The sequence below is a fragment of the Pogonomyrmex barbatus genome, unplaced genomic scaffold (assembly GCF_055798465.1).
Source record: "Pogonomyrmex barbatus isolate J1 unplaced genomic scaffold, ASM5579846v1 scaffold4, whole genome shotgun sequence".
Lineage (NCBI taxonomy): Eukaryota > Metazoa > Arthropoda > Insecta > Hymenoptera > Formicidae > Pogonomyrmex > Pogonomyrmex barbatus.
The window spans coordinates 9220383-9248355 of NW_028297138.1; the positions used below are offsets into that span (position 1 = coordinate 9220383).

At 33.5% G+C, this 27973-nt stretch overlaps 2 protein-coding genes across 7 annotated transcripts in view; one reads left to right on the top strand and one right to left on the bottom strand.

The window, feature by feature from the left end:
- LBR (lamin B receptor) overlaps positions 1-27973 on the bottom strand; it is an 87676-nt gene that overhangs the window by 30395 nt on the left and 29308 nt on the right. The window lies entirely within an intron of this gene.
- On the top strand, positions 13-27844 carry LOC105433255 (monocarboxylate transporter 12). Of its 3 annotated transcripts, none has more exons than XM_089081154.1 (12): positions 13-2947; positions 16021-16168; positions 18596-18800; positions 20844-20984; positions 21445-21633; positions 22680-22923; positions 23148-23352; positions 23999-24166; positions 24427-24649; positions 24928-25167; positions 25397-25522; positions 25771-27844. In XM_089081154.1, the coding sequence occupies exons 2-12, from the start codon at positions 16040-16042 to the stop codon at positions 25929-25931; spliced, it is 2031 nt and encodes a 676-aa protein (XP_088937280.1). In that variant the 5' UTR covers positions 13-2947; positions 16021-16039; the 3' UTR covers positions 25932-27844. The 3 variants fall into 3 exon arrangements, with proteins under 3 accessions (XP_088937280.1, XP_011646752.1, XP_088937282.1); XM_011648450.3 differs by lacking the exon at positions 13-2947 and adding an exon at positions 7217-7411; XM_089081156.1 differs by lacking the exons at positions 13-2947; positions 16021-16168 and adding an exon at positions 16199-16673.

Here is a 27973-nt window from a genome sequence, read left to right on the forward strand (position 1 = left end):
GTTAGATATACAGTAGGATGTGTGCGACGTACACGCGTGTACGGACGATCACACGCAGAGAAATATTGTGGCGATGCAACGGGGAGGATGTGTAGTAGATCTTTGAGTATCGGTATTGTTAAATATTATTTAAATGCAATAAATATCGATATTCCAGCCATAGCGACAATTGAGCGCCAACTGAATCGGCAGATCTTAGAGAAGATCTTACTCCAAAATTTTTATTTCGCATAGTACAAGATAAACATTCATTAAGGAGCATTGAAATGATTGTATGGGAGCGTTTTCTTAACTTATATTAACTTATACTAGTGGCTGAAGCAGCGTCTTTTTTATACTTGAATGCACGTCTATGTAAAAACGCTACGTACAGTGACTACAGATTTTTGACATTTTGGAGTAAGTTCTTTTTAAAGCACGATTCGAGGAATTTACAAGCACATTGTTGAGATGTTGTAATTGCGTTAAATTCCAAATATCGCACTTGATAAAGCTGATCATGAATACCACATCGGAATCTAAAAGATCAATCGCCTGTCGTTTCCCCTCAGAATTCTCTTTTTATTTGAGATTATAATAATTTACGAAATCTTGGAAGAGGATACATTATATAAAATATACAAAATTTTACAAAATTTTTGTGTAAAAGCGTTAAGAGATCTTTAGCGTTAAATATTCCAAAAATCTTGATCGATGAAAGGATCAATCAAATTCGTAAGAGAGACGTTATTGCGTATCCTTCACAGAATTACGTTTTCCCTAAATAATACGGCAAGTGAGTATTTTTTTTTTCAAGAAATTCTAGATGTGGTGTTCTAGAGTTAAGTGAAAGCGTAGCATCGTCGATAGGTAGAGCGTAATATTATCACGGCTACTAATTAATTGATGTTACGAGTGCTGTTCACGCGCAATAATATATACGCAATCAAGTAAATTATTTATCGAAGTGTTTGTCCGTTCGCGACGACGGTCCTTGTGTAATTTCCGCTACTGCCGCACTATTCTCTCCGCGTGCGAGCGTAACAGGAAGGACGCGCACGCCCTACTCCGTGCATATGTTAAACATATGATATGGTACAAAAAAAGGACAAATGTATTAGGTGACGTTTATCGAAAATTGAAGAGGAAATTATGAATTTTTATTATTGAAAAAAAAAAAAAAAAAAAAAAACTGCGTTGACTCGTTCATTTCTCCTGCATATACACCCTGACACGTCCAGCATTGGAAAAAAAAAATGCTAATGCGCCTACCTCGACTTTCTCAAGTCGGGTTTCGTGATTCTAATATGTAAATACGAGCGTTACTTCATTGCATGTAAATATCAGGTCGGAAGTAAATTATCAGCAATAAATTATTGTATCAATTTATAAATTTATATATATATATATATATATATATATATATATATATATATATATACAGCGCGTTACGTTGCTGCAAAAGGCAGGTTTTGTTTCTGGCGAATCGTACGCTAAGCATCCTCGGCCTTATCACTGCATATTTATGGGGATTATGACGTCAAAAAACGAGAAGATTTATTCTTGCATCGTGGAGACAAATGAGTTTCGCGTTTGATAGCACATGCTTCATAATACAGATTAAGGATTCTTTTGAATGATTCGATGGAGTGAATCAATAGAAAGCTATGAATCCTCATTATCTATTCAAACGTGATAATAACTGTCGACAAGTAAATTAAATTATACGATTACAAATTATGCGTTCATTACGATAAAAACAGTCTCTTTAATTTTATCAAATACGTAAGAATTTTTAAATTATTTTACATATTAAGATATTTGAGATACATATTAATATACTTGATAATATACTTTATTTTCAGTCTGCAACTATGTTTGGAGAAGGGGAGGCCCCTAGCCTGGCTCCTTCCCTAAACCCCCGTGCAAGCTAATTATGCAGTTTCAAATAGTTCTAATTTAGATTTGTCCATAAATCGATCTGCGAAACTAGTTAAATCCGCCTCACGCGCTATTTCGAGAGAACTGGGCGAAACGAAATATTATTACGATAATTAGTTAGCGATTCCTTAGCAAACCGGAATATTCGCTTCTAGGAAATGCCCAACAACGCGTACAAATTTTATTATTTTATTATTACACGTATTATTACGGACGCAATCCACGTGTGGATTGCCGAGAACGCGATGTAATCCAGGAATCGCCGATCTGTTTCCCGGTTAAAATTCCGGTTACGTTTTTCCTCTTTTCTCACGTACCGCAAACAGCGCGAGAGCTCCTCGAGGCACAAGGCAAGGAGGCACGCGCGATCAAACTCTCTCGATCAACTCTCCGCACTTTCGTTCAAGCGCGAATAACGCAGGAGGGGGCTCGACGCCAGCGGGAAAAAAAAATCGCGCCGGAGGTCCAAAGGAACGCCTCCGCTCCGTTTCGCGCGCGAGTCGCCGAACGAGAGATAATTCTGAGCGGTTCCGCGAGTGATCGCTTATCCGGCTGTCCGTCCACCTCGTCATCGTCGAGGAGTCGCGAGGAGGAAGCGTGGACGTATGCGCGTACGAAGCGTAATTAGAATTACTCGCGCGATTACAATCGTAATCACGTCTGAAACTGTGGCACGGTGGAACATGCCCGGCGGTGCTTTCAAATTCCTCGAATGAAAAAAAAAAAAAAAAAAAAAAAAAAAAAAAAAAAAAAAAAAAAACGAATCTTCGCGAGTGTCAATCGCTTCTATGAAGAGGAAAATTCTCGATTTTTGAGAGATCGGCGAAATCTATTTATAAAAATTCTGTAATTGGATTTGTCTTAGCGCGCGTGACAAAGAGCGCGTTGAAACACCGGCGTGCCGCTGACCGGCACCAAAGAATCGCACAAAAACGGAAGTGGTTACAAGAAGGACGCGTCAGTCTCGCCTGTTGTTCGAAGAGGTCGTACCGCGACACTGAACTCATCTTCTGATAGGACAAAGCGGGTAAGAACAAAGTAAATAGCTCGCGACAAAACAACGAACAAGCGCGAGTAATTCATTTATCTATCTTTTAGTAATTAAAAGTGTTATATTATTTTTTTATCGAGTTTTATGGAATGATATATGTAACTCTTTTCAAATAAAATTAGTGTTTTAATAGATTTTACTTATTGTTAAAAAGTTAACGATACATATTTTATTAATGGAATATTTCTTAGCTGATCAATGAAAAAGAAATCGCTTGTCTGTAAAGAAAAATATCGCTCTCTTTCCCTTTATCATTAATTTTTTATAAACTAATACTAATAAACTCTATATATATATATATATATATATATATATATATATTATTTTTGTTTAAAATCTAAAATATAATTTGCTTTCTGTCGAATTCTTTCAAGAAAAACAGATCATTAAAACCCAACTGAAATCTTTTTTAATTTCGATTGAAACTGGAAATAAATATTCGGTTATATGTCAATTTCGACCAAAACCAAAACTTTCACGAAAATCCTGGAAAGAAATATGTACAGATGCGCGCATACAAAAATATATCATACATTTCTTCTTTATAAACATCATAATTTAATTATTGAAACAATAATTACATACACATTTTCACAATCTGTATGCGGAAAGAACACTTTTGCTGGCAAATCTAAAAATTTGGCTAGATACAGATCTGAAAATAATTTTGTTGGGCCTTCAAAATTATTATATACGATATTCAAATTGAATTGTTAGAAGATCAAACATTTTTGCAGTATTAATCATCATATTTAAGTGTTCTACAATTGATAAGCCAACAAAATTATTTTCAGATATGTATCTGGTCAAATCTGGTTTTTAGATTTGCCAGCAAAAGTGTTCTTTCCGTGTAGTATCACAAATTTTATATCTTGTTAATAAAATTTCAAAACATAAAATAAAGTCTTTGGAAAACTAGTAGAATAAACATTTCATATTAATAAATATACTACTATACAATTGCAATAGTAAAACTTAAAACTTGCGAGTACAACTTGATTAGTTTCAACGTCGCCGAAACGATCCCTTTCAATTTCGGCCGAAATCGAAACCTAACCGAAACCTCAATTTTTGACCGAAACTAATCGTAACCGAAACCGAAACAGATTTCGATCGGACTCTATATATCATCTCTCTTGCTCATTCTCTCTCTTGTCTTTAGATATTAGCACAAAGCTATAAAAATTCTGAATCATCTTCTCATCAGAAGAAAAGAAAAAGATATGACTCAATTTCGTGGTCACGTTTCGTGGGCGCATTGAACGGTATCGGTCGAAGTCACGAGCAACTAATTCATCACTGATTGAAAAGACGTGATCAGCGATGCCGCCGCATTCCGCGCTTAATGAAAAGATGTGAACCAAATCGCGAGCGGAGGCCAAAGCACGCCGTGCGATTATGCATGAATTGACGCGCGTGTGGCCGTGGCGCTCTTTAACAGTTTCTCCTACATATGGCCCGCATATGTCAATCGCTCGCGGTTTCCAACTGAGCAATTATTTGCCGACGATCTTGCGATCCGACGCGACGTAACGACGTCCCGCGTGCGGATCCCCGGCGCGTTTCGCGCGACACGTGTCACGCTTGAGATCGCCGAACGGACCTCTCCGCCGTCAACGGAACTTTTCACGCGTTCGTTACGTCACGCGTCGCCCCGCTATTACCAGTTCCGAGCTCTTGGAAACGTCGAAAACGAGTTGCGTTAGAGAGCGCGCCTCGTACAATCTCCCGACTTGAAACGAGTTATCGGGCAGTCGCCTCCGGAATCCTTATCGCCGATCGACGGCACTCGCGCCGTTTCGACGCCGCGCGTCCGGCTTCTAAGGGGTTGCGATTTGCCAGCGACTTTCATTTTCTGGAAGAATTTCTACATACACGTACATTTTATTTTATTTATTTATTTATTTTTTTTAATTTTAGAGGTCCTTCCTCTATTTCAGAGAAAAAAATGTTTTGCAATAAAAAAATTTCGCACAAAAGAAATTTTACGTGCCTGAAAAACGTGAGTTTCGTATAAAATTTTATCGAGTTAAATATTTTGTATTTGATTTTACATCGCGGCTGTAACTACGGCTCCCGCTGTTTGTTCTTTATTGTCTTATGACTTACAAGAGATAAGAGTGACCTAATTGTTAGTCATATAATGACAAATAACGTCCGTCGAATATTATCTGTTTACGGCAAAACGAACGGACAGCTCATTCACGCGACACGGCGCGCGACGGTTCGCCGGTGCGCGATCGCGCGATTTCTGAAAGCACGCACAGCTCAGTGCACGTTCGGCACGCACACCTAAGGTTAAACTTTGCATAATCAGAAAGGGCATATAAAATACACGGACAGTGTATATCGCGGCAGGGGGATCGCGGCGCGTTACGTTTCATTTAGTTATGCACAGTGCACTTGATCGTATTCGAGGGGCGTGTGTACAATCTATAATAAGCGTGCACGCGCGTGCCAACGTCGACGTATGCACGTACATTCGTGCATGCCGTCGTCGCAGAATGGAAAACCTGAAACGGTAAAACTTAAACTTGAAACTTGACACTGAGCTACGGGGGGGCCTTTCCAATTGAATCGCGCGATAAAAGAAAGGCCGATGGCAAAAAAACGAGGGTCGTAATGGGGTACCCTCAAATTACGTATTACGATTTACGTTTAAATCTACCATGGTGACGCAATTCGTTTTTAAAATTAAGGCAGAATTTTATTTATTTATTTTAATAAAATTCCAATGTAATTTCAATTTTATGCGTGTTGCAATACAGATTTAAAAAAGTCTACAATACAAATGTACATGTAAAATATGCGGCATATGTAAAGAATAAATAAAGCTCTATTTTAAAATCTAATGCGAATCTAACTCAACGTGATCTTTATATTCTATCATTCAGCATTGTCGTTTTCTTCCTATTTTAACAGCGATGAAAGATGCCACCATTAAGTTAGATAATTTTATTTATATTTTTTTAAAATTTTATTTGCATATAAAATATTCTATATTTAAAATAAAGAAATTAATAAAAAATGCTTTTGACATTTTTTTATTTCGGATGAAGCACCTTTTATCAATAGTGCTTTTACCGTCCCTGATGGAAATTTATTAAAAACAAGTATTGCTCTGTCGCTTCGCTGCAAAACGCGCAGCGATGCATTATCGGATCTAGTTAAAATTCAGTAGCGTTCGCATAATCAGCGAACGATATCAGTGACACATAGAATAAGCGGATGCAGCGCGATGCCATTTGGATTTTTGATGACCTCCTTCACTCACACCGATTACAACTGATTACCATTGATTTATAACATTTCTCGCGTGATATTTCTCGAGAATTAAGAATCTCATTGCACGCTCACAGCATCGAGCTCACCTCTTCGTTTTTCCACTCTTACTTTTATTCACGAAACGGCGCGATTTTTGCACATTCCCCGAGAATGCAAATGAATACAAAAGTAATGTAAACGATTGCCAAAGTTTCGAGCACTCAGACGTAAACGTCATAATGAACGACGATTTACTGAACTGTCGAAACGATTCGATGCTGAGATTTTTCGGCATCGAAACTTTCTACGATTGTTGCATCATACCGGACGCCGTCGCGACGAGACAGACGTGAATTAAACATTTGTTGCCTGGGTCCCAATGGGTCATTCAAAAACATTCTTATTTCGAATTGTCACAAATCGTTTGTGATTAAAACACAATTATCAATCTCGGAGGAGAGCTCCACTTTATCGCTAACAAAGTTTCATATTTAACTTATTTACAAAGACGTACATTGGTCTACGTAAGAATAAAAAAATGATTTATTCAGTAATCAAGCATTTCTAATTTAATGTTTTTTTTTTTTTTTTAATATGTTGATCTGTCAGTTTTTTCGCCAATTAATTCAACAAAATTTTGAAAAAAATTTCTCAGTTTCGACAAGGAATTTCATCTTGACATGTTGGCGCCGTGGATGATCTATTGAAACGACTAATCCAGAAAAAGCCTAGAAACTTCATATCAATGTGTAATCTCGTGATCTGGATAGTTGAGACGCTTATCGGATAAATGTCGCACAGACATCCCAGAGGGACATCCGAGGGGGAGGGAGGGGCCCGTAAGCGCGCGGAAAAGAAATCCCACCAATATCGGTCGGTGTCTGTGACGATGGAGCAGCCTCGATTCCTCCACTTCGAAACGGGCCAATCTGGTATCCCGTCGTTATCGCTAAAAAGACCGCAAACTTGCGGGGCACACCCGGTATAATGTTGCGACGGTCCGCGGACCTTCCGCTCGAGTCACATCGCGCGCGACTCTTTAGTGCACGCGTACGTACGCATCTACGCACACGCGCGCGCGCGGCGTGTCTCGCCTTCGGCTTGCCTTTTTCTCTCTCGGCAAACTGGAACTTTTCGACGCACACCGGTGACAGTGCGACTTCGCAGGGACCAGAGGTAATGCGTCTCGATCTTTAAGCCTCGATCGCGGCTCGCTTCGCGCGAACGTAAAAATGAATCGAACACTTCACGGGGGAGGGGGGAGGGGGGAGAGTGCTTTTGAGTGTTTTTTGGGAGAAAAGATGACGGACCCGACTTTGAACCACGTGAATTTTGATCCGCGAAGCGATTCCCGCCGTCGATCGGGACGCGCAGGCGCACGTGGCGTACGCGCCACTGCGCGCGGATTTCTTTTTCAGCTCGTGAACCGCCCGTGTACCTTGATCGCGAAAAATTGACGACGTTAATTATGCAATATATTCGCCTGTCGGCGAGCATATCGATAGGCGATAGGCGCGAGTGTTTCCGCATAATTGCTTAGAATACTTTAACAATGACAACCACCGTCTGTTATCATAAAAAAAATTCATGATTCAGTCTCAGTGATGCAAAATGCTTAAATGCAAATACCTTTTTTGGTATCTGTTCTTGTATTTGAATATTTTTTACAGAGTGAGAAAACATGCATGGTACTGACAATAACATATTTTTTACGTCATCGGTATCAGTAGATGGTGAGAAAAGTCAATGTCGTCATCGAAAGGTCACGTTTTAGTTCCTAAGATTTTTAAAAGAAACTTTTTAAATTTCGTCATTAGAAAAATCAATTTATTTTATTTACTTTCGTGACTATCAATTTAAAAACCAATGAATTAAAAGGAGATATTAGTTGAGAATTTTTTAATACTTTAAGAATATTTGCTGATATATATATATATCAAACTGCATTTTCATCGGTGATATAAAAATCTATTTTTTCTCTTTCCACTTTTTTCCATGGAAAATTTTACGGTGAAGTATTCCAAATTATACCCGAGCTATCTTTAATTATAACTTTGATAAGAAAATAAACAAAGCAGTGCGTTATTTATGTTGCTATAATAAATGGCCTCAGAATTCCCGAATATTAAAATAGATATGAAAAGTGATTAATATTTCAAAGAATAATTACTAGATTATATATCTAGTGATAGAGTTTATCAATATGGCTATTAATTAACAAACACATAATATATACAAGTCTACATTGTGAAACCATGGTCTGATCTCTATAGTTATTTTTAGAGTCGGAGTATTTTTATACCAACGCATGGCGGTGCAATGGCTCGAGAACCTCGAGAGTCTGATATAGAGTTTACATTGAGGCAAATTTAAATGTAATGCAGTGAAATAAAATACATCAAAGTCAAAATTATCTCAATTTTTTCTACAATTTTTCAAACATTTTCTTGCAAACGGTTTCTCTCTATCATTTTTTATCTTTTATCATTTTCCGAAATATACAATAATTTTCATGAAAACTATTGTCTCTATCATATTCATCAAATATATAAAAATCCTTCCAAAAATGTTAAGAATAAAATGGAAATTCTACGATAGAACTATCCGATTACATGAATGACCCACGGATGATCCATGAAAAATTAATGATTTTGAACACGAGTTTTTTTCACATGATACAGGTGTCCAGAAGAAAGTTTCTATGAATTTGGAATATGTCCTCGCGCGCAGGTGTTTCTTTAAAACGGTAGAGTTTAATCGGAATATCGAAGGCAAGGTTGTCTTTTAGGAGATGATTATTTATAATAAGATATGTATAATGAGTATATTTTGAATGAAACGGGAATGTCATTCGATTCATTTTCATACTTTGACGTGCGCACGAGTGTTTTCTTTCTTTTTCTTTACGTCAGAATCCGCATATGTCTAATGACGTGAAGAATTTAAAAATTATTTCAAGACTTGAAAATTGTTTAATTGGTCGGTGTTTGTTTTGCGCACACCTGATAATGCCGATGCACCAGACGCTATATTATTTTGTACGCATGATGATTAACAAAGATATGAAGATTTAAGACAATAACCAGAAGTTAAATTTAGAAAAACAAAGTTTTTATCATAAAATGTATATTTATATTTATATTTATATTTATATGTATATTTATGTAGCTAAATTTAATTAAATTTAATTTTTTTTAATTTTTTAAAATTCAGCACGTTTATTTTACACCATCAAATATTTTCGCTTGAAACCTTCATATTATAAAATTAATTAAAATCTAGATATAAAATTTATAATTAACATCAATTTATAATAAATGTCGAAATATAAAAATACAATGCGGTGAGATATAATTATTTTATTAGTCGTGATGAAAAACGAGGCAATCTCTATTTGCATTGACAATCAAAATGCTGAAAGATTTTTCAAAAAAGTAGTCCTCTTACTTATATATATTAGCATTATATAAATAATAATTAGATAAACTATAATTTATTCTACATTTGCCTTACTTTATTAATTAAGCTTAAGTTATTTTTTTAATATAAAAATATAAGAACTTTTCATTCCTTGATAAAAGATTTTGTATTTAATATTAATATTCTCACTGAGTTCAAAAGAAATAATTTAAAAGTTTAATTATAATGAAAAGTAATATAATAAATTTTTAAATATCTAATCTTTTTCTTTAAAAGTGAATATAAAGATTCAAGAGAATATAGCATTTGCAAGCTAAAACCAAACACATTTATCGCATTACAATGGCACCACGAAGTTTGTTCAATTAAATTATGTCCGAAGAAACCTACGATGATTTGAAGTTTTCGAAAGATAAAAAGTGAGCCAGGGACACGGTTTGGTCTGTTTATGGCTTGTTTGTAAAGCATTTTAATCCGATCCTATGACACGTGTTATACTCATAAGATATGAGTATTGTTAATTAAATAAATTAAAATACAGACAAGTCCTATCAAATTCTGTCTTTTACACATCTTGAAATTTTTCCCTATTGATGGTAATAAGATAAGAAACAAATGAATTCAAACACAACAATGAGACAATTTCATGGGAATTATGAAAAATAAGATTAACATTTGTTTTTCATGTCTGATAATTTTAATAACGCTAAATCGCAAATACAGATATAACAGTATTATCATCGAGATTTTATCATCCCACTTTGTCCTCTTATTATGTTGCATTCTTTTTTACGTCTTATTCATGACGGAAAATTTATTCAAATATTCGGACCCACCAATGCATAATGAATTTTTCGAATAGTACACGATGAAATGTGCTGGCGGAATTTGAAAAGATTCAAGATTCGTGTGGTCCGCGAAATGGATAAAAATCGCGGTACTTCCGGTTCGTTATTGGCCTACCTGTTTAAGAAACGTGCCTGAAATTTTCTCTGAAATAATCTGAAATTATCGATATATAATCTTATATTATATTTTTACGAAAAATTTCATATGCATGTATACATTTTCGTGCAAATCTGTTTCGTGGAAATCGTGAAATTTGAAGTTTTCTGCCGGAACGGCAGAAAACATCGCAATTTCTCGATAAACCCAAAGTTGTTCCCCGTAATACCGGGATATCGCGATTAATCTACTTATCGCAGATAATCCATCGACCACCCGCAAAGTATCTGTCTCGAGTGGTGTGAACTTTTGTAATAATGTTTGCGAAATTCCGGTGGACGATAAGATCTCCGCTCCCGCGATAATTATGTTATTGCAAACGGCAGCGTTGGCTCGCGCAAATATCAATATTTATCGGCATGCGATTGAGCGAATGGAAATCGGGTTTTTGCGATCTTTGCATATCGTCGCGTTCACAAGGAAACATTGAGGGAGTGAAGGTGCGGAATAACAATAATGCGGAAAGAGCCAGACGGTGGAAGACAGAAACACCTTTCATCGTCGTAAAGTCATTTGTTATACCTGCCATGGAATACCCAGTATCGCATATTACGCAATTCATTAAAAAACATATTTTATAATTCTTGCGAACACCGTGCGGTTTAAACGTATCGCGATCTAATAGAAAATAATTCACATTTCTAATTTCCTCAGCGTTCAATCGTTCGAGGTAGTTTTATGAGAAATCTATTTTATGAGAAATCTATAGGCTCGTGAAGGAAGCTCGTAAACATTTTTTAGACACTAATAATAAGATATTGCTCACAAATGTTCTTGGTGGCGCCTTATGGCAAAGAAAGAGATAACGATTGTTATCTCCTTCTTAAGTAATTATTGAAATATATCTATTGAAGTAGTCTAAGAACAATTTAATCGTCTGACTTATAAGAACGGTGGATCAAAATATTATTTAATATACCTTTAGAAAATATTTTTAAAAATACGATAACAACGAGAAATTCTAATAAATATTGAAGTGCAAATTAATTAATTTTAAGATAAGAATATGACAAAAATAATTAAGATAAATCGGATATTTATTGAACGTCTATGTTGACTTTTACGACACATACAGAAATCAGGCAAACTTTTATTTCTTATTAATAAACAAGATATTTTAGAAAATATGGAATACCTTTTTCACGAATTTTTATGAATCAAATAAATCAAGATAAAAAGAAGTAAGAAGCGATGCAAATATTTCATGAAGAAGAATGCGCAAAAAATGCATATAATGCAATAAATTATACAATACATATTGTTATTGCAGCTGATAATATTACATTTAAAAATATGCGCTAATTATTTCTTGCTAACTTCCGTGGCAATTACTTTGATTATCGGTAAAAACCTATATGCGTTGTGCGCTTCGCATTTATGATTACGTTAGAAAATATACTTAGAATTACTTCGGTCCTCATTTATTTTTTGACAAATGATCGATCAAACAATACCGTATTGTCCGTTTGATTGTTAAAAAACGCTAGAATTAATGAGACACATGTTTCGCATGTCGGAAGCGCAATAACATCGTCTTTATTCCAGGAAGATGCAATAAGTTTCCTGTACTCCGTTCTGTATTCAAGCGTGTTTCTTGGTCACCGCAATTATCATTTTAACATGTTGATCTACACATTATTCCCCTACGAATGATAAATCCATTTCAAGAGGCAGTAATTTATTGCCATTTATTGCCTCGATGCACCGCAATCGGTCTCACGTGGCATAAAATCGCGGAGCCTTACTGGCGTTTTATCTGGTAAAAAGTAAGGGGGATATCTGCTCGCTCGACAGTTACTCAGGCGCAATTTATCAGCAAGTTAGCAGAAATTGCATTGTCCATTGCGCGCCGATAATGATTTATCTTGGTGTTTGAAGAGCTAATCAGCGCTTCTTACAAAAACCATCCTCGTTTCTGGAACAGCCATTATTACGAGCAATTATTATGAGGGACGTATCTGAGTCCGCGATTACCTCGTTTCGTCAATTTTTTTCCTCTGTCCTAATTACGCGCTTCTTTGTTAGCCATTGGCGCATGGATCTTTACGTCAAAATAGCGCGACAATATCTCCTCACGCGCGTACACGCTTTGGTCGCATGACTTACGTTCTTCGTTTGATCAAAGTAAATCTTTGCAAACTGAATTCTGTATCCAGCGAAGTAGAAAAAGCGTGAAGTAGATAAAGTGCGCGATAAATAGCTTTCGAGAGTATTCGAGAGATGTTAATATCGATCATGAGATAGAGAACACGATCTATTGTGCGACGCTAATCACCGATGTAATATGCAAATCACGCGACAATAATCTGTATCTTATCTACAATCAAAAATAAACGTGCTATGTACTGATTATATCTAAAATAGCACGATCGATGAATAAGTCATTATCTGGATTTTACATCTTGTATAATAGTTTTACAAATACCAGCCATACATTCATATGTGCTCTCATATTGTCGGCCGAAACAAATGTCAGAAAATATACCGTTAAATAAATGATTTGTTCATAAAACTCTAAAATGTTAATGTAAGTAAAAACAATGAAATTTTGTTAATAAAATAATATATATGATTATTAATGTTAGAGATATAATAATACATAATTACATAATTTATATAAAATGTTAAATTTATTATTTTTATTATATTTTTTATATCGCAAATTGAAGAATTTCTTGCAAAATATTTCATTGAAGGCCAGAATCATCATTGCGAGACCAGATAGAGTTAATCAAGGACAGCGAGAAAAAAGTGGAACGAAGTTACAGTTTCCACTGCCAAATTTACTTTCTCCTTGCGCGAACCATCGCTGAGCGGTTCTAAGGGAATAAAATGAAACGAGTCATGATAAAAATAAACGTGTCCATTATCAATTAGTAAAATTTACACAATTTTGTTTGCACGATAGCTGCTAAAGCTGTGTACATTATTCAGGTTTTCGCAAATGAGATGTGCACACGCGAAAGACGAGGTCGTAATTCTTAATTGCTTCTGATATTATATCTGAAAGACAGACAACGTAATCACACGTGTATTGCAAGACGTCATAAAAAGTTAAAAAGGAAAAAAGAACGAGAGAGAGAGAGAAAAGAAACTGTCGCGATCAGGTAATAAAATTAATATCGAATATGAAAAGCTCCGAATTGGAGAAGTATTTATTTGTACGTTCTATCAGAAATAAGTATTTTGTTAAACCTATCTTATCGTCGATTTATAAAACGCTAGATATAAGATATACGAGATAAATTTCATACTTCAAACACATTAAATATTATTATAATTCCGATTTCGCTGTTTCCTCGTAAACATCTATGTAGTCGATCAAGCAGTAAGTAGAATTTCAACGAGTCAATCACTTTAATATCTTTTAATTTGATCACACATCCTAGATTTATTAAATCACATTCTGATTGCGAATGCTTTGATCATTTGTCCTATCTTCTTAATCACAGAGCAAATCGATCAGTCATTAAGAATTAAACGGTAGCGATTAAAATTAGAGATCTCTTTCGAGAACAGAGTTACGAGAAAATAGAGAAGAAAATTTTTACTTATTTTCAATCAATTTTAGAATTTTAATTTTAGAAATATTAGAATTAGCTGCAATAGTATTTAATATAAAAGACAATTCGTGACAAATAATTGCGACATTCTCGATAAAAAAAATTAATTTCAAATTGAGCAAAGATTCCTAGCTTGTTAAACGTGACACAATAATGATTGCGATAACGAAATCATCTAATCCTGTAGTTGTCTATTTATCCATTGTTCTTGATAACATACTATATTGCAATGTCATCGACTAGTTACGCTATTAATCCGGAATTATAACCAATCACGTAACACTGATAAAAGATTGATCTGTTCATGTAATGAATTCCCAAGTGGCTTATCGTCTAAATGCTTGCCAAGATGTCGCGTAACAAAACCGCTATGTTTGCAACTGAATTCGAACAGGAAGATCAAGGAAAACGAAAGAATTCCGAAAGATCAAGGCTGATTTAAAGTTTACTACTGAAAACTCGTCGGCACGCGACTACCTATTAACCGGTTTGATATCATCGTCTTTTACATCAACACTCAATTAATAAGCGAATCGTTCTTTTGCTTCAATATTATTGGGATTCGCATGCCTGAGAGAAAGAAACAGTCGAATTGTTGAGAAACGTTGACAAAAAAAAAATCAGATTTGACTTTGAGTCTTCTATATTAATATCTATTAATATCTATTTTATCGGAGTTTTGCCAGAATTATGCAACATATTCTAGACACAGGAAGATATTTTTTTTTTACGATTGTATAATCTTTATTTAATCTCAGCAGATTTTTCTCTGAATTCAGTTGCAAGCATAGCGGTTTTGTTTCATTACGAGAGTTTCATTATGAGCTGATTAATCTTTTATCAGTGTTACGTGATTTAAATGCCATATTTTGCCGTAAATTATTAATAATTTCGAATATAAATTCTCAACTGCTTAACTCTATTGTTCGACTTTATATTTAATGAACATACTCATTTTGTATACTGTGAGGGAAATACGGAAGTCTATTCTCGTGAAATTTGTTATTTTTTGACAAAGACAAATAGATTAGACACTGAAGCAAATGGCAAAAATCATTCAAGTTTCATTATTAATTATGATATAAATTGATGTATGCAGATGTATGTCGCTTTGAATATTATTCACGCTACTTTCAAGCGACATTCTTTCAAACCAGATTAATCCTCAATCTTTATTACACCTCAATTAAAAGGCGGAATGAAAAAATATACAAAAAGAATATAAAATTAGTAAAGAATCTTTATGCATTATAACAAAGTAATTTATCAATAATTCTTCCATAACTTTCCATAACTTTTTTCTACAGCTTTATCAACTTATTACGAATCTTAGTGAAAATGTCATAATAGATATCATAATGTACATAAATAATAAACATCGGAAACGAAAATAGTTAGCAAATTGATATGATTGCAAAATGTAAAAAATTTCGTTCTATTTTTACAGTAACAGTTGAGAAGAATGTTATAGTTATATTTTTCAGAATTAATATGTTCAGAAATCATTTATATGTTCGTTCCTCCCAACCTATCATTTTAAGGCATTTTTTTATCTTTTTCTGAAAGTTAGAAAAACTAAAATGTTGATTAAATTGAAATCAAAGTTAATCTGTATTAATAGAAATAAACATTATGTCTAGCCGTGTCACTAAAGTTATCGGATTTTTCCTAAATGTTCAGTATATATATTTTCTTAGTATCCAAGTCAAATATATCATTATCGAAACAACGTCCATCAAGAATTGAATGCAGCAGTTGAATAAATTTCAACTGACATTTCGCGCGAACGTGTTTCAGACATTCGGACGGGACGGGGATGTCGACGACGGCGAGCAAAATGGATGGGCAGGTTTCCGATGTGAGCAAGCCGCAGCAAAACGGTCACGAGCGCAACAAGAGCGAGGAGCTGCAGCTCGAGGACGTCAACGACAACAACAATGACGAGGTGATTTCCCGACCCGTAGGTGTATCGAAATGCGGAAGGTGCAAGAAAAAATGCGCGTATCGCGCGCGATCATTCGCGCGACGCCTGCCGGCCGCGGACGCGATCAGTACGCTCGCGCTGAGAACGGCGAGCGGATCGCGCGCGGTAAAACTGCAAACCGCGATATCGCTTTATTTGCGACACATAATGGACCAGATAGTCCTTGTCTCGCCGTGGGTCATCCAGGGGCGGATACGCGTCTCTCGTTGAATTTTTTCCTTATCTGCCCGCCACGACATTAAACGGCGCGAGCACGAGCGCGACGCGAGCAACGATAAAGCTCCTTTCGATTTATACGCTAATCGCGAATAATCAACGTACACGTGCGTCCACTTTCTGCGCGAATAATGGAGCTTTCGAACAATGAGTCCATCTGGATTACGCATCTACGCTTTTAATCACACAAAAGGGTGTCATCTCTCTGTCACCGACGGAAATGAAAACCATCGCGACGATTTCCTGAATTGTAAGAAATCCGTTTCGGATGTGTTTCGAATAATTTTGTCTCCTTTAACGTTTCGTATTCAATCGATTGTTTGATCAATTGTTGATCAAATTGTCAAGAATAAACGAATACTTATACGGGTTAATAGCCAATGAGTTTCCCGTTTTTATAAATTATATTATTGTCAGTGTATTACCATTAAAATATAATGAAATGTAATTAGAATATAAATTCTTCATGAATTCCATCCAGTTGAAAAATATTAATTCTGTAATTTCAAGAATATTTCCCTTTAATTCTTTTCTTTCTCCCAAATTTTGTCTTTGTTTCAATGTAAAGTAATTGCGCTCTGCGACAAGAATCAACATTTTAGGCGCACGCAGTTTGACAGTAGATTGATAACATTTGAAGTTTGGGGTCATGAAATGACCGCATTACTGAAGACCAGGTTTTAGATGGCTTTCTGCACAGCCTTGACCTTAGCACCTTGTGAATTTCCAACGAGTAAATGTTGATGTCGAAATATCAGGACACTTGCGAATTAACCGATTTCGTGCCGCTTCTGCAAACTAGTTTCAGTATATATATCGTATCATGTTTTCTCACGAGCGAGAAAACAGCGCTCACGCGATAATTATCACCCTTAGAATTTATCGATAGCCGAGATATGAAGTTTCTAATATATAGTTTGAATGTACGACTCTGTTGTTTGTTGCAACACTGCCATGCATATTTACATATAAATAAGATACAACATTAATTAAAATTCATGCAAAAAGTATAATTATGTCTTCGATCAATCATCAATAAATAATTTCGTTTAGGGAATAATTTATCCTTAAAAAAAGTTATTAATAATTTTATTTTGAAATAATACTAAACAATTACTATATTAAATATCACAATATTTTAAGTATACAAATTAAAATTTTTATAAAATTTACAAATTATAAATACAGCATAAAGAAATGTTTAAAATTAAATTCTTGTTAATAGTTAATCTTTATATCATTTTTATATCATTTTTTTTATTATTAAAAAATAATTACTAAACTGTACTTTAATATTTATTTTTCATATTTATAAATTATAAGTGTAAAATATTTTCAAAAAATTTAAATTAATATATGCTAGTGAAATTATAAGTAACGATTAGAAGACAAATTTATATAAAACATATTGCGATTATTTAAATTTTAAATGTATATCACATTGTGTTCAATCGTACATATCTCCATAAATTTTTTCAGCATATAAATTAAGATTATTATAGATTGAGAGTGACATATTAATCAAATCATATAACTGTTAGTTTATCGGTAAATTAATCATTCATATTTACACACGCAATTATTTTCAAATAATTTATATTTGTGCTTTTTTCTCAACTTTTATGCTTCTGGCCTTATATCGTCTCTTAAACATATGTACCTGTATAAATTTTTATACTAATAAGAAATCATAGATTTCTAATTTCCATTTTTTACGTTCATCTGCAAAAAAAAAATCGATATTCATAGTAAGTTGCTTATATATTACTTAAAAAAAATTAAACAAAAAATTTTAATTATTAATATTTTTAATATTTTTATGTATCGCACATTTTAATCTTCAATTCTTTGTTACTTTCTATATTTTTATATAAAAATATTATATCGCAAATATAAAAATAATTTTTTATAGAGATTTTATCATTCGCTAGACTTTGTTAATTTACAATATCGCAGAATATTTTCCTATTAATATATATATTAATAAATAAAATTTTTTTTTAAATTAAAGCAGAATTACTCGCTCTTAATTTAAAGTTTAAGATAATAGAAGTAATATAACAATTGCAACAATTTGTGTTAGGACGATCGTTTCCAATAATTTTACTTGAATATACACTAAATTAGTCTTTGGAAGATACTCGTGACAATTTCATTAACATTTGTTAACAGACTATCGAAGTGGAAATGGTTGTACCACCTGACGGAGGATGGGGCTGGGTGATTGTTGCGGCCTCCTTCATGTGCAACTTCTTTGTCGACGGTATCATTTTCAGTTTTGGCGTATTTCTGAACGATATCGCAGACGCGTTCTCTGTGTCGAAAGCGAGTGTCGCATTCGTTAACTCGTTACAGAGTGGATTTTATCTCATGGCTGGTTAGTACGACATGTATGTAATATTCAGTAGCAGATCTACATATCAACTATACAATCGATTATTCAATCTTAAGAAAGCGTCATTTTCACGGGATTCTTTGCAAAACATCAACACACACACACACACACACACACACACACACACACACACACACACACACACACACACACACAGAATATTTAAATAAAATAACCTTTCACTTTGATACCTTTTTGAAACTTTCGATAAATTCAAAATAAAAGAATAAGAAGAAAAAAATATTTTGAATTACGCAAATAAAAATAGAATAACTTTACAAAAATATCGTACTTTTTATCATATAAAATTAGTCATAAGTTAATTTACGAGCATCAAATATAAAATAAAAAAAAATGATTAAAGAATTCCGTTTTATAATGACATACAAGATTTCAAATTTGCATTTCCATTCCAGAAGCAATAATTAAGTCTATCGAATTTACATAACGGTACGATATGTCTCAAAGAGATTTGCGTTCGATTACATTTATTATGTAACAAAACGCATGTTGCAATTAATAAATAGTATTAAAAAAGCAAGTTATATCTTGTTTGTTATATTTGTAAAAAAAGAAAAATAAAGAAATAAATAAACGCGAAATGCCGTATGATCGTTTGATCAATGAATTCACGCAAACTTTCCACTTTAAAGCTGGAATATTTTGCAATTCTTTAGAATTTACTTTCTTTTTGACATATCGAGCCACAATATTGACGCAATACGTTTTGTGCAAGACATCAAAAATACGATAAGGATAGCCTGTCGTGTTTCTGTCGAATGTACGCAACTGATAAGTCTGTTTGTAGAAATACAGCGGTGTTAATATACTCACATGTGGAATCTTCCTGATACATATCGAGTCGATAAAGTCGCACATAACGCTTGTATTCGCAGCCGAGTTAGCGGTTATTGCAATAAATAACCGCTTGTATGACCAGTCTCAAGGATCAATCCGCGGTGCAATCCAAAAAAATAAATATGCACGAATATTTCCACTCGATGTTCGATTTAGCATCGAGCTCGTTCAACAGCGTTTAACGCTTTTAAATTGCCACGATCTCGTAACCAATGTCGATGACATTGATAATTAATAATTAATAATTAGCACGTTTCGTAACCGTTTAACCGTGCTAATTATATCATATGTATAATGCGAAATCAAAAATAAAATATCTGGAATATATGTGTGATAGTTTATAACTCGTTATGAGAAAATTATATATCATGAGTCTTTCGTGTACATTTATAATCAGTTTAGCAATGCAACGCGCGGCAAAATTGTGGCTAACTACTCGTGATGATAAAGAGCGATGTAAGTTACTTTCCGCAATTTATCCTTAATGTTGCGTAAACTGCATATTCCGTTCCGAAGAAATTGAAAATTATGCAGAGTACCTGTTTATATTTCATACACATAATACTTTTTATTAATTGATAAAGTTGTTAGTTTAATAAATACGTAAATAAATACGTAATTGAGCTTTATTTAGATAGATCTCAACTAACATGTCAATTTCAAAGCAGAAAGAATATATATAGATATGTTATACATTTTTAATTTGTATCTCACATTTTTTTATATCGTATCTTTCTATTATGCATGCACGGATACTTTATAAATAAAACTTTACATATTCATTCATATTGAAAAAAATATGCGAGATATTTTTCTTTTTTATCAACCTATAAATCCCGATACATTGTCATTTTATACTTAAGTAAGTTACCATATCAGCGGTATTATATTAATAGAATCATTTGTACAAGCATACGGTATGTATATTGTATACTTACAAGTCGCTTGCTTTTATAATGACGACATTCGCGCTAAGTTGCGTACAGTCAATATTACATAACAGTTAACATATTCTGAAGAAAAAAAGGTGATTAGAATTGTATTGATAATCAGCGTGTAACGAATGGTTCGCGTGTTTCCATTCGACTGCATATCTGTAGATCAAACGTCCGTAATCGTTGGAACGACGAAAATTGTAATTGTAAATTAAATGATTGTTTTTCTCAGGTCCTTTTGTATCCGCCCTCGCTAATCGATACGGCTTCAGGCTGGTGGCGATATTAGGAAGCGTGATTAGCTGCATCGCCTTCGTCCTCGCGTACTTCAGTACTTCCATCGAGTTTCTTTACATTTCTTATGGCGCCATAGGTAAGGCTATTTCTGTCTTAAATATTTCTAACTGACGTCGCCGAGAATCTCTTGGCTAAATTCTTAGACATATACAACGTTTCCAACTTCACTCAAGAATTTGTCAAGAATTCGGATCTCACATCAATATTTAAATATTGACTCTGACTTGAGATAATGATTGTTATTAATATGCTAATTTTTTAATTAATTAAAATCTGTTTAATTTCTACTTCATAATTATTCTCATAAATATATTTCAATATTTATGAGAATAATTATGAAATTAAATATATTTTAAAATAATTATTAATAAAAATTAATCGCAATAATATGCTTGTGTTAATTAGAAAATTTGTATTGTTGAAGAAATTAAACATCTAAATTTCTCCTGAAGAACGATTCATGAGTCTAACAAATTCTAACAAATTCTCTTACATTGAAATTCTTTTTCAAAATAAGACTTTTCTCAAAAACTCAGGTGGCATTGGGGCAGGTTTAATATATGTGCCAGCTGTGATAACTACTGGTTTTTATTTCGAAAGATGGCGAGCTTTAGCTACAGGTATCGCAGTATGTGGCTCCGGTATTGGTGCATTTTTACTCGCACCGGTTTCGAATATACTTGTGAAAACTTTTGGTTGGAGGGGAGCTTTGCTATGTCAAGCAGGTGAGTCGAGAATTGTTAAAGAAACCGTACTTAAAAATGAATTTTTTAATCAGAAATTATAATATAACTGTGAAACTAGATTTTTGTTACACAAACAAATATGATAACTGATTGAAACTCATTGAGATTATATAAATTGCAATGCTTTTAATCGAGATTCTAATTAAAATTTTAAAGAATATACTTTTATTTTTTATTAAAATATTACGATAGTAAATTATTGTCTCGACGGATGATTCAGAATTTTCTTCCGAGGATAAATTGAATTTATTTATAGATTCATTCAGCTGTCTATCATGAGTATAAATTTGCGCCCTCTTACTTACATTACACAAATGGCATAATAAAGAACCTTGCTTTTTTCTGCATTTTTTCTTAATTAAACTTTTAATTAAATTTGCTGAGTCTGATCTTATCAACATTTTCTCATCGATGAAAAATGGTGATAGCACAACTGCCCTTTTCTACTTAATTGCACGATACGTATATTTGATTAGATAATGAAAGCTTGTATGAATAAAATCTGATGAGATAACATAACACAGTTAATGCGTGCATTACCATTCACGTCGAGGAAAAGCTGGATCGTGCGAGATAAGTTGGCACTTAAAGAGGTGTTTGATTGAACAGTTATGAAATCACATGAAATCCTGGTTATGTATGATTTTACGTTTTGAATCGTAAACTGTGACGTTTATTTGAAATTAACTGTCAAATTTACATTAAAGTATTCTAAGAAATCTAAAGCAATCTAAGAAATCTAAACGACATTAAGTGATAGAAATAAATAAATATTAACAAATAAAAATTTATATATATATATATATATATATATATAAAACAAATATAATAAATGTAGATATATATAAATTTCAATATCTTTTCCCAATTTAAATTTGTGTAATATTTTATATATTAAAAATTTTCGTATTAATATTTGTATAAAATATAAAATAAATATAGATAATAATAATTAATACTTTGGTATGTATCAACGTTCTGATCTAATTAACGGAAGAAACGGAAGAGACTTATGCGGTTTCCAGGCATGCTGTTGCACTGTGCCATATTCGGCGCCATGTTTCGTCCTTTGAAACCAACGAGGATTAAGGTAAAGAACACCCCGGAAAATGCCGCGCTCGAGGTCAAAACTACATTATTGGGAAAAGGTGTGTCAACGACTTCGTTGCACTGTGTGCAACCAAACAGAAGCGGCTTCTTCGGCACAAATAATAACACGGAATACCCGACGGCGGCTGAACTTCTCGGCAGCAGCCCGAACATAGTAAAGTAATAAACGGAGAATCCTGTTCGCTTTGACGTTTGACATCACTTATGCCCGATTCCACCAACGATAGATTTACTTTAATCTCGGTTCAACTTGCTCTTCATCTTTTTCTAATTCTTAGAAAAAGGCGAAGAATAAGTTGAACTTATCGAGATTAAAGTTAATCCACGTTAGTAGAATCGGGCATTAATGTGTCACTTAACGACATGAAACGGATTTTTTTCAGCGCATCCAAATCCCTGCACTCGTTGCACAAGGTGCACGAGGAGACTGAGATTTTGGAAAGAAAAATAAGCACTTCGGAGAAGCGGCTATCTGCGCCGATATATCCTGCCGAAGGTACCGATATGGATACTAATGAAGAGAAGATTGCCGAAGAGAATAATCTGCTCAGCGGCGATTTGGAGCGATTGAATGGAAAAGTACCGACGGTAAGATCGACATATGCATAGAGAACTTAGTTTCTTAGAAGAACGAAAAGTTCAAGCAAATGAATCAAATAAATTAAGATAAGATTTTAAATTAAGATTTTTCATTCTGTTGGATGTGAAAATTTTAAGAGGAATAATTTAAAAAGAATATTTTGCAACAGAGTAGAAAAATATAATTTTCTATTAGGATGACAGAAAGTATAATCCGCTTGGGATTATACTTATAATTTCAATTAAATATATAATAGAAAATAATCTACCATTGTGTAAAATTATAATTAATAAGATTCCAAAATTTATTTGTGCGAAACTTGATCAACAATCCGAATTTCTCGCAAGTTTTGTCTGTTCTTTTTGCAATTTTTAAAACACATTTAAAATTTGTACAAGATGTATAAGAAAAATGTTCACTTTTGCCAAGAAACGAAAATTTAGTATTTCCGAAGTACAAGAGCCAAACCTATGACCTGGAAAATTCCGCAAATCAGCTTTTGTAAACATCTCTGTTTCAGAATCCGGGAAAAAAGATCTAATATATGTATAATACTGACAAGTGCGAAAAAGAAGAAAACATGTTACATGTTATTAGAAAACATGTTATTCTCGAATTATTTTGAAATTGCAAACATTCTATTTCATTATTCAGATCCGCCGACACACGATTAGCGGCAGGCGTCTCCGAACGGATTCGGAATGTAGTCAAAAGTCCCTTCGAATAGGCAAACGAAATCCGAAAGATCCACAGAGACCGTTTTACAGAGATGACATCTTTTACGGCGGTTCTTTGAACAGACTCCCTCATTATAAGTCTCAAGTAAGTTCCGCACATGTTCTCACAAAATTTTTTAAATTTTTCTCATATTTAGACAGTATTAGTATAAAAAAATTTATAACTTTTGTGCGAGTAATATAAAATTAAAGATTTATTAATTAAAATCTCGTTTTTTTTCTAATTTATATCTTTATAAAAATGTAAAATGGCAAGTTAAATTAAGATTAAATTCAATTGAGGTTTCTGATCGTAAAAAAATCGTGTTACTTAAGATATCAAAAACTTATCACTTATTTTTGTAGCAATCGTCAGTCGGTTATCACATGTCAGTGACGCGGTTGCCAACGGCAAAGGATGTAGCGGAGGAAGAAAGCGGAAGTTGCTACCTGTGCCCGGAAAGCGTACGGCGAATTCTGACCACAATGCTCGATTTAAGCCTCCTAAAAAGTCCGTCTTTTTTAATACTAGCGATCTCTGGTGGACTCACCATGATGGGCTTTTATACACCTTTTTTATATGTGACAGGTATACATATCAAACAAAAAAAAAACGGTAAACAATATATTTAATATAAATTTAATAAAGATAAAAGATTTTCATTATTATTTTGTTGTCAGACTCAATACTTTACTTTATTATTAATATCATTTATTTACTGCTATTTACTTTTATTTGATATTTATTAGCATCAAAAAACAAATAAATATTCTGTTCACAATTTATCTCTATTTGTATATAATACACATTTTCGCGTATTGTTTTTATTACTGTAAAATATGAATTTTTATCTATCTTTTTTGCAGATCGAGCAATAAAGGCTAACATTGACGCTTCTACAGCGATGTTTCTCGTTTCGGTGATCGGTATTGGTAACACTATCGGTCGTATCGTGTGTGGTTTAGCAAGCAGTTTGCCTGGAGTTAATGCCCTGGTTGTGAACAATGTATTTATCAGCGTCGGTGGTTTAGTAACTATATTTTCCGGCCTTTCTCTAACGGAGGGATATCAGTTCTTTTATGCGGCTAGCTTTGGCCTGAGTATATGTAAGCGATATATAAAAGCGCAAATGAAGCATTCTTAAAAACTTTATCTTTACAGATGAAAGCATAAGATGTAAATTACATTTAAAAATCTTATGGACATAACTAAAAATATATCTGTGTTTATTATCGCCTTATCTTATTTACATAACATCTTGATTTGAAATTTATAAGCTTAGTTTTAATTACATTCGTTAAACTTGCGTAATATATATTAAACACTTTTTCACAGCTGTCTTTGCTTCCCTGAGATCGATCCTCGTTGTGGATCTGTTGGGCTTAGAAAAACTAACGAACGCTTTTGGGCTGCTTCTTCTGTTTCAAGGTGTGGCGGCGACTGTGGGCGCGCCTCTCGCAGGTAATTAGAATGATATCGATCATCCTTCGGAAAATAGCAAGAAGCTTGATCGGAACGTTGATTTACAATCGCTTTATTTGAAAGCAAGCGCCTTTGGTTCTAAGAAATATTTATATCCGTTCGTTAGAATTATTCATTATTAAACGTGAACCCTGATAAATTCCCTACGAATTCTTTATAATAATAATAATTCATAAATCAGAAGAGCTGGATATTAATTTACCGAATAAAATTATACGTGCAAACAGGTGCATTCATGGATGCGACCGGGAGCTACGACGCTTCGTTCTACCTGTCTGGCAGCCTGATTCTCATGTCGGCTGTAATCTGTTACCCGTTAAAAAGGATCAACACATGGGAGAGGCGCAGAGAAAAAGGTTCGACCGCGATGGAAGCTTCCGCGTCTTGATTGAAGACGACACAAAGCAGTGCCTTACTCTCCCATACTTCGCGTGCGCACGCTCATTTGCGCCGCATATATATGTTGTACATATTAATGCATAATAATTTATAGCGCTCGAACCGAGAATATAATTATACGGCACGCAAAAAACGCAAATACGTAAAAACGGAAATAATCGATTTCGTGCGTGTAATCGACAGAACGATCGCTCGCGTTCGCTCGCGCTCAAAGTGTGTAACGTGAGAGGAAAAATGTTTTCCGTATATTTGTGATCTGCTTTTCAAAGTTGCGATCACTTTGATAAGGACGAACCTATTCCACGAAGCGACTTAACGCTTTTATTCATGATCTATTGTCGCGCGATAGTAAATTCATAAGTGAATCTTTACATTCCGCTGAATTTCAATTTTTCGGCACTACGTAGATTTTTTTTTCCTTATAGAAGTTTAAAAATATAGTAGTTGAATTTTAGGTAATCTCAGATTTTTTTTATATATTTTTTAAATAAAGAAGATAACGTTTACCTTTTAATTGATTGATAAATTAATATTCATTATAATATATATATATTATTAAATATATGTAGTAAATTAAAAAAAAATAAATTACTAAAATATATTATATATATTTAACAATATATAACAATGTTTAATGAAGATGAAACTAGATCGTAAATATATGCGATAGAAAATCGTTTCGTGAAATAGTATCCAGATTCAACTATGTCCGTCAACATTTTCATTTAACATCCATGAGATGAGAGGAAAGATTATTTATACCACATGCTTGGTACAAAACTTTATATTTTTACTTAAGTAATAAAATAAATTGCAGAAGTTAAACTACATTACGTGGGGAAGTTTCTATTTAAAATGATAATTTGCCAATTTAGTAAACTTTGCTAATCATGGATGATGATGCAAAATTATTAAATTGCAACATTGTAAAAATTGACCAATGGTAAAAATAAAGTAAATATCAGAAAAATCATTATAAACAATGTCTCTTGAAAAATCATTATAAATCATTATAAACATCATATCATTATAAACAGTGATAGTAAAAATAGTATCTATTATTATTTTGCAATGTTACAAGTTGTAATCAAGTTTGCATTAATTACTCATTTTTAAATGCAAAGAACTGATTGCTTCAAATATGAATATTTAGCGACATATACTTTAAGATATAATTGCGTGCTTCCTTATCTATGTTCTTAGACTATTGATATTCTGAGAATATGAATAAGGCATCTGGTTACGTCTCTACACTTTGAATGGGGCTCGGAAAACTTCCGTAGATGTGAGTCTCTGAAGGAAAAGTTAAATTAGAAAAATACATTACTATTTTTAAAAAGAAGTATAACAATTTTTATAACAATATAAGCCATTTTAAATAGCAAAAAATAATAATTATAAATTATCAGCGATTCAATGACAGAATTAATAATCATTTATGACATAAATGATTATTAATTCTGTCATTAAAAATCATTGAGGATCACAGTTCAATTGATCTTAAATGAAGCATTTAAATGTAAGATGTGAACAGCGAAAGATTATTGCCCCAATCAAACCTTCTGACAATAAAAAGAATATAAAATCAATCGCGAATGAATTATCGATCGTATAAATTGATCGAATTCGTCACGAACCAATTACGATTGTTCGTATTTTATAAGAGATTTCTTGCGGGAGAAACCAGAGTTAAAAATAACTTTGATATTTTAATTAGGATATTGTTGTATATCTTACTTCGCATTGTTACACGATTATTATTATATATATTATAATATATTGAAACTGAACTGCCACATGTACATCACATAACTTAGATTTTTATAAGATGCCTTAAAATAAAATACACTTGTATCATCCATCGCTGTATATTCCATGAGTAAAAATTAAGAGAAAAGAAAATGTGTATTGCGTAAGAGTCCATATGCATCAAGAGATATTTGTACTTTTACATGCATATAAGCATATACGTAATCTCACGAAGCACACATCTCTTCCGATATTAATTTGCTAATTTATGTATAAGGGTGC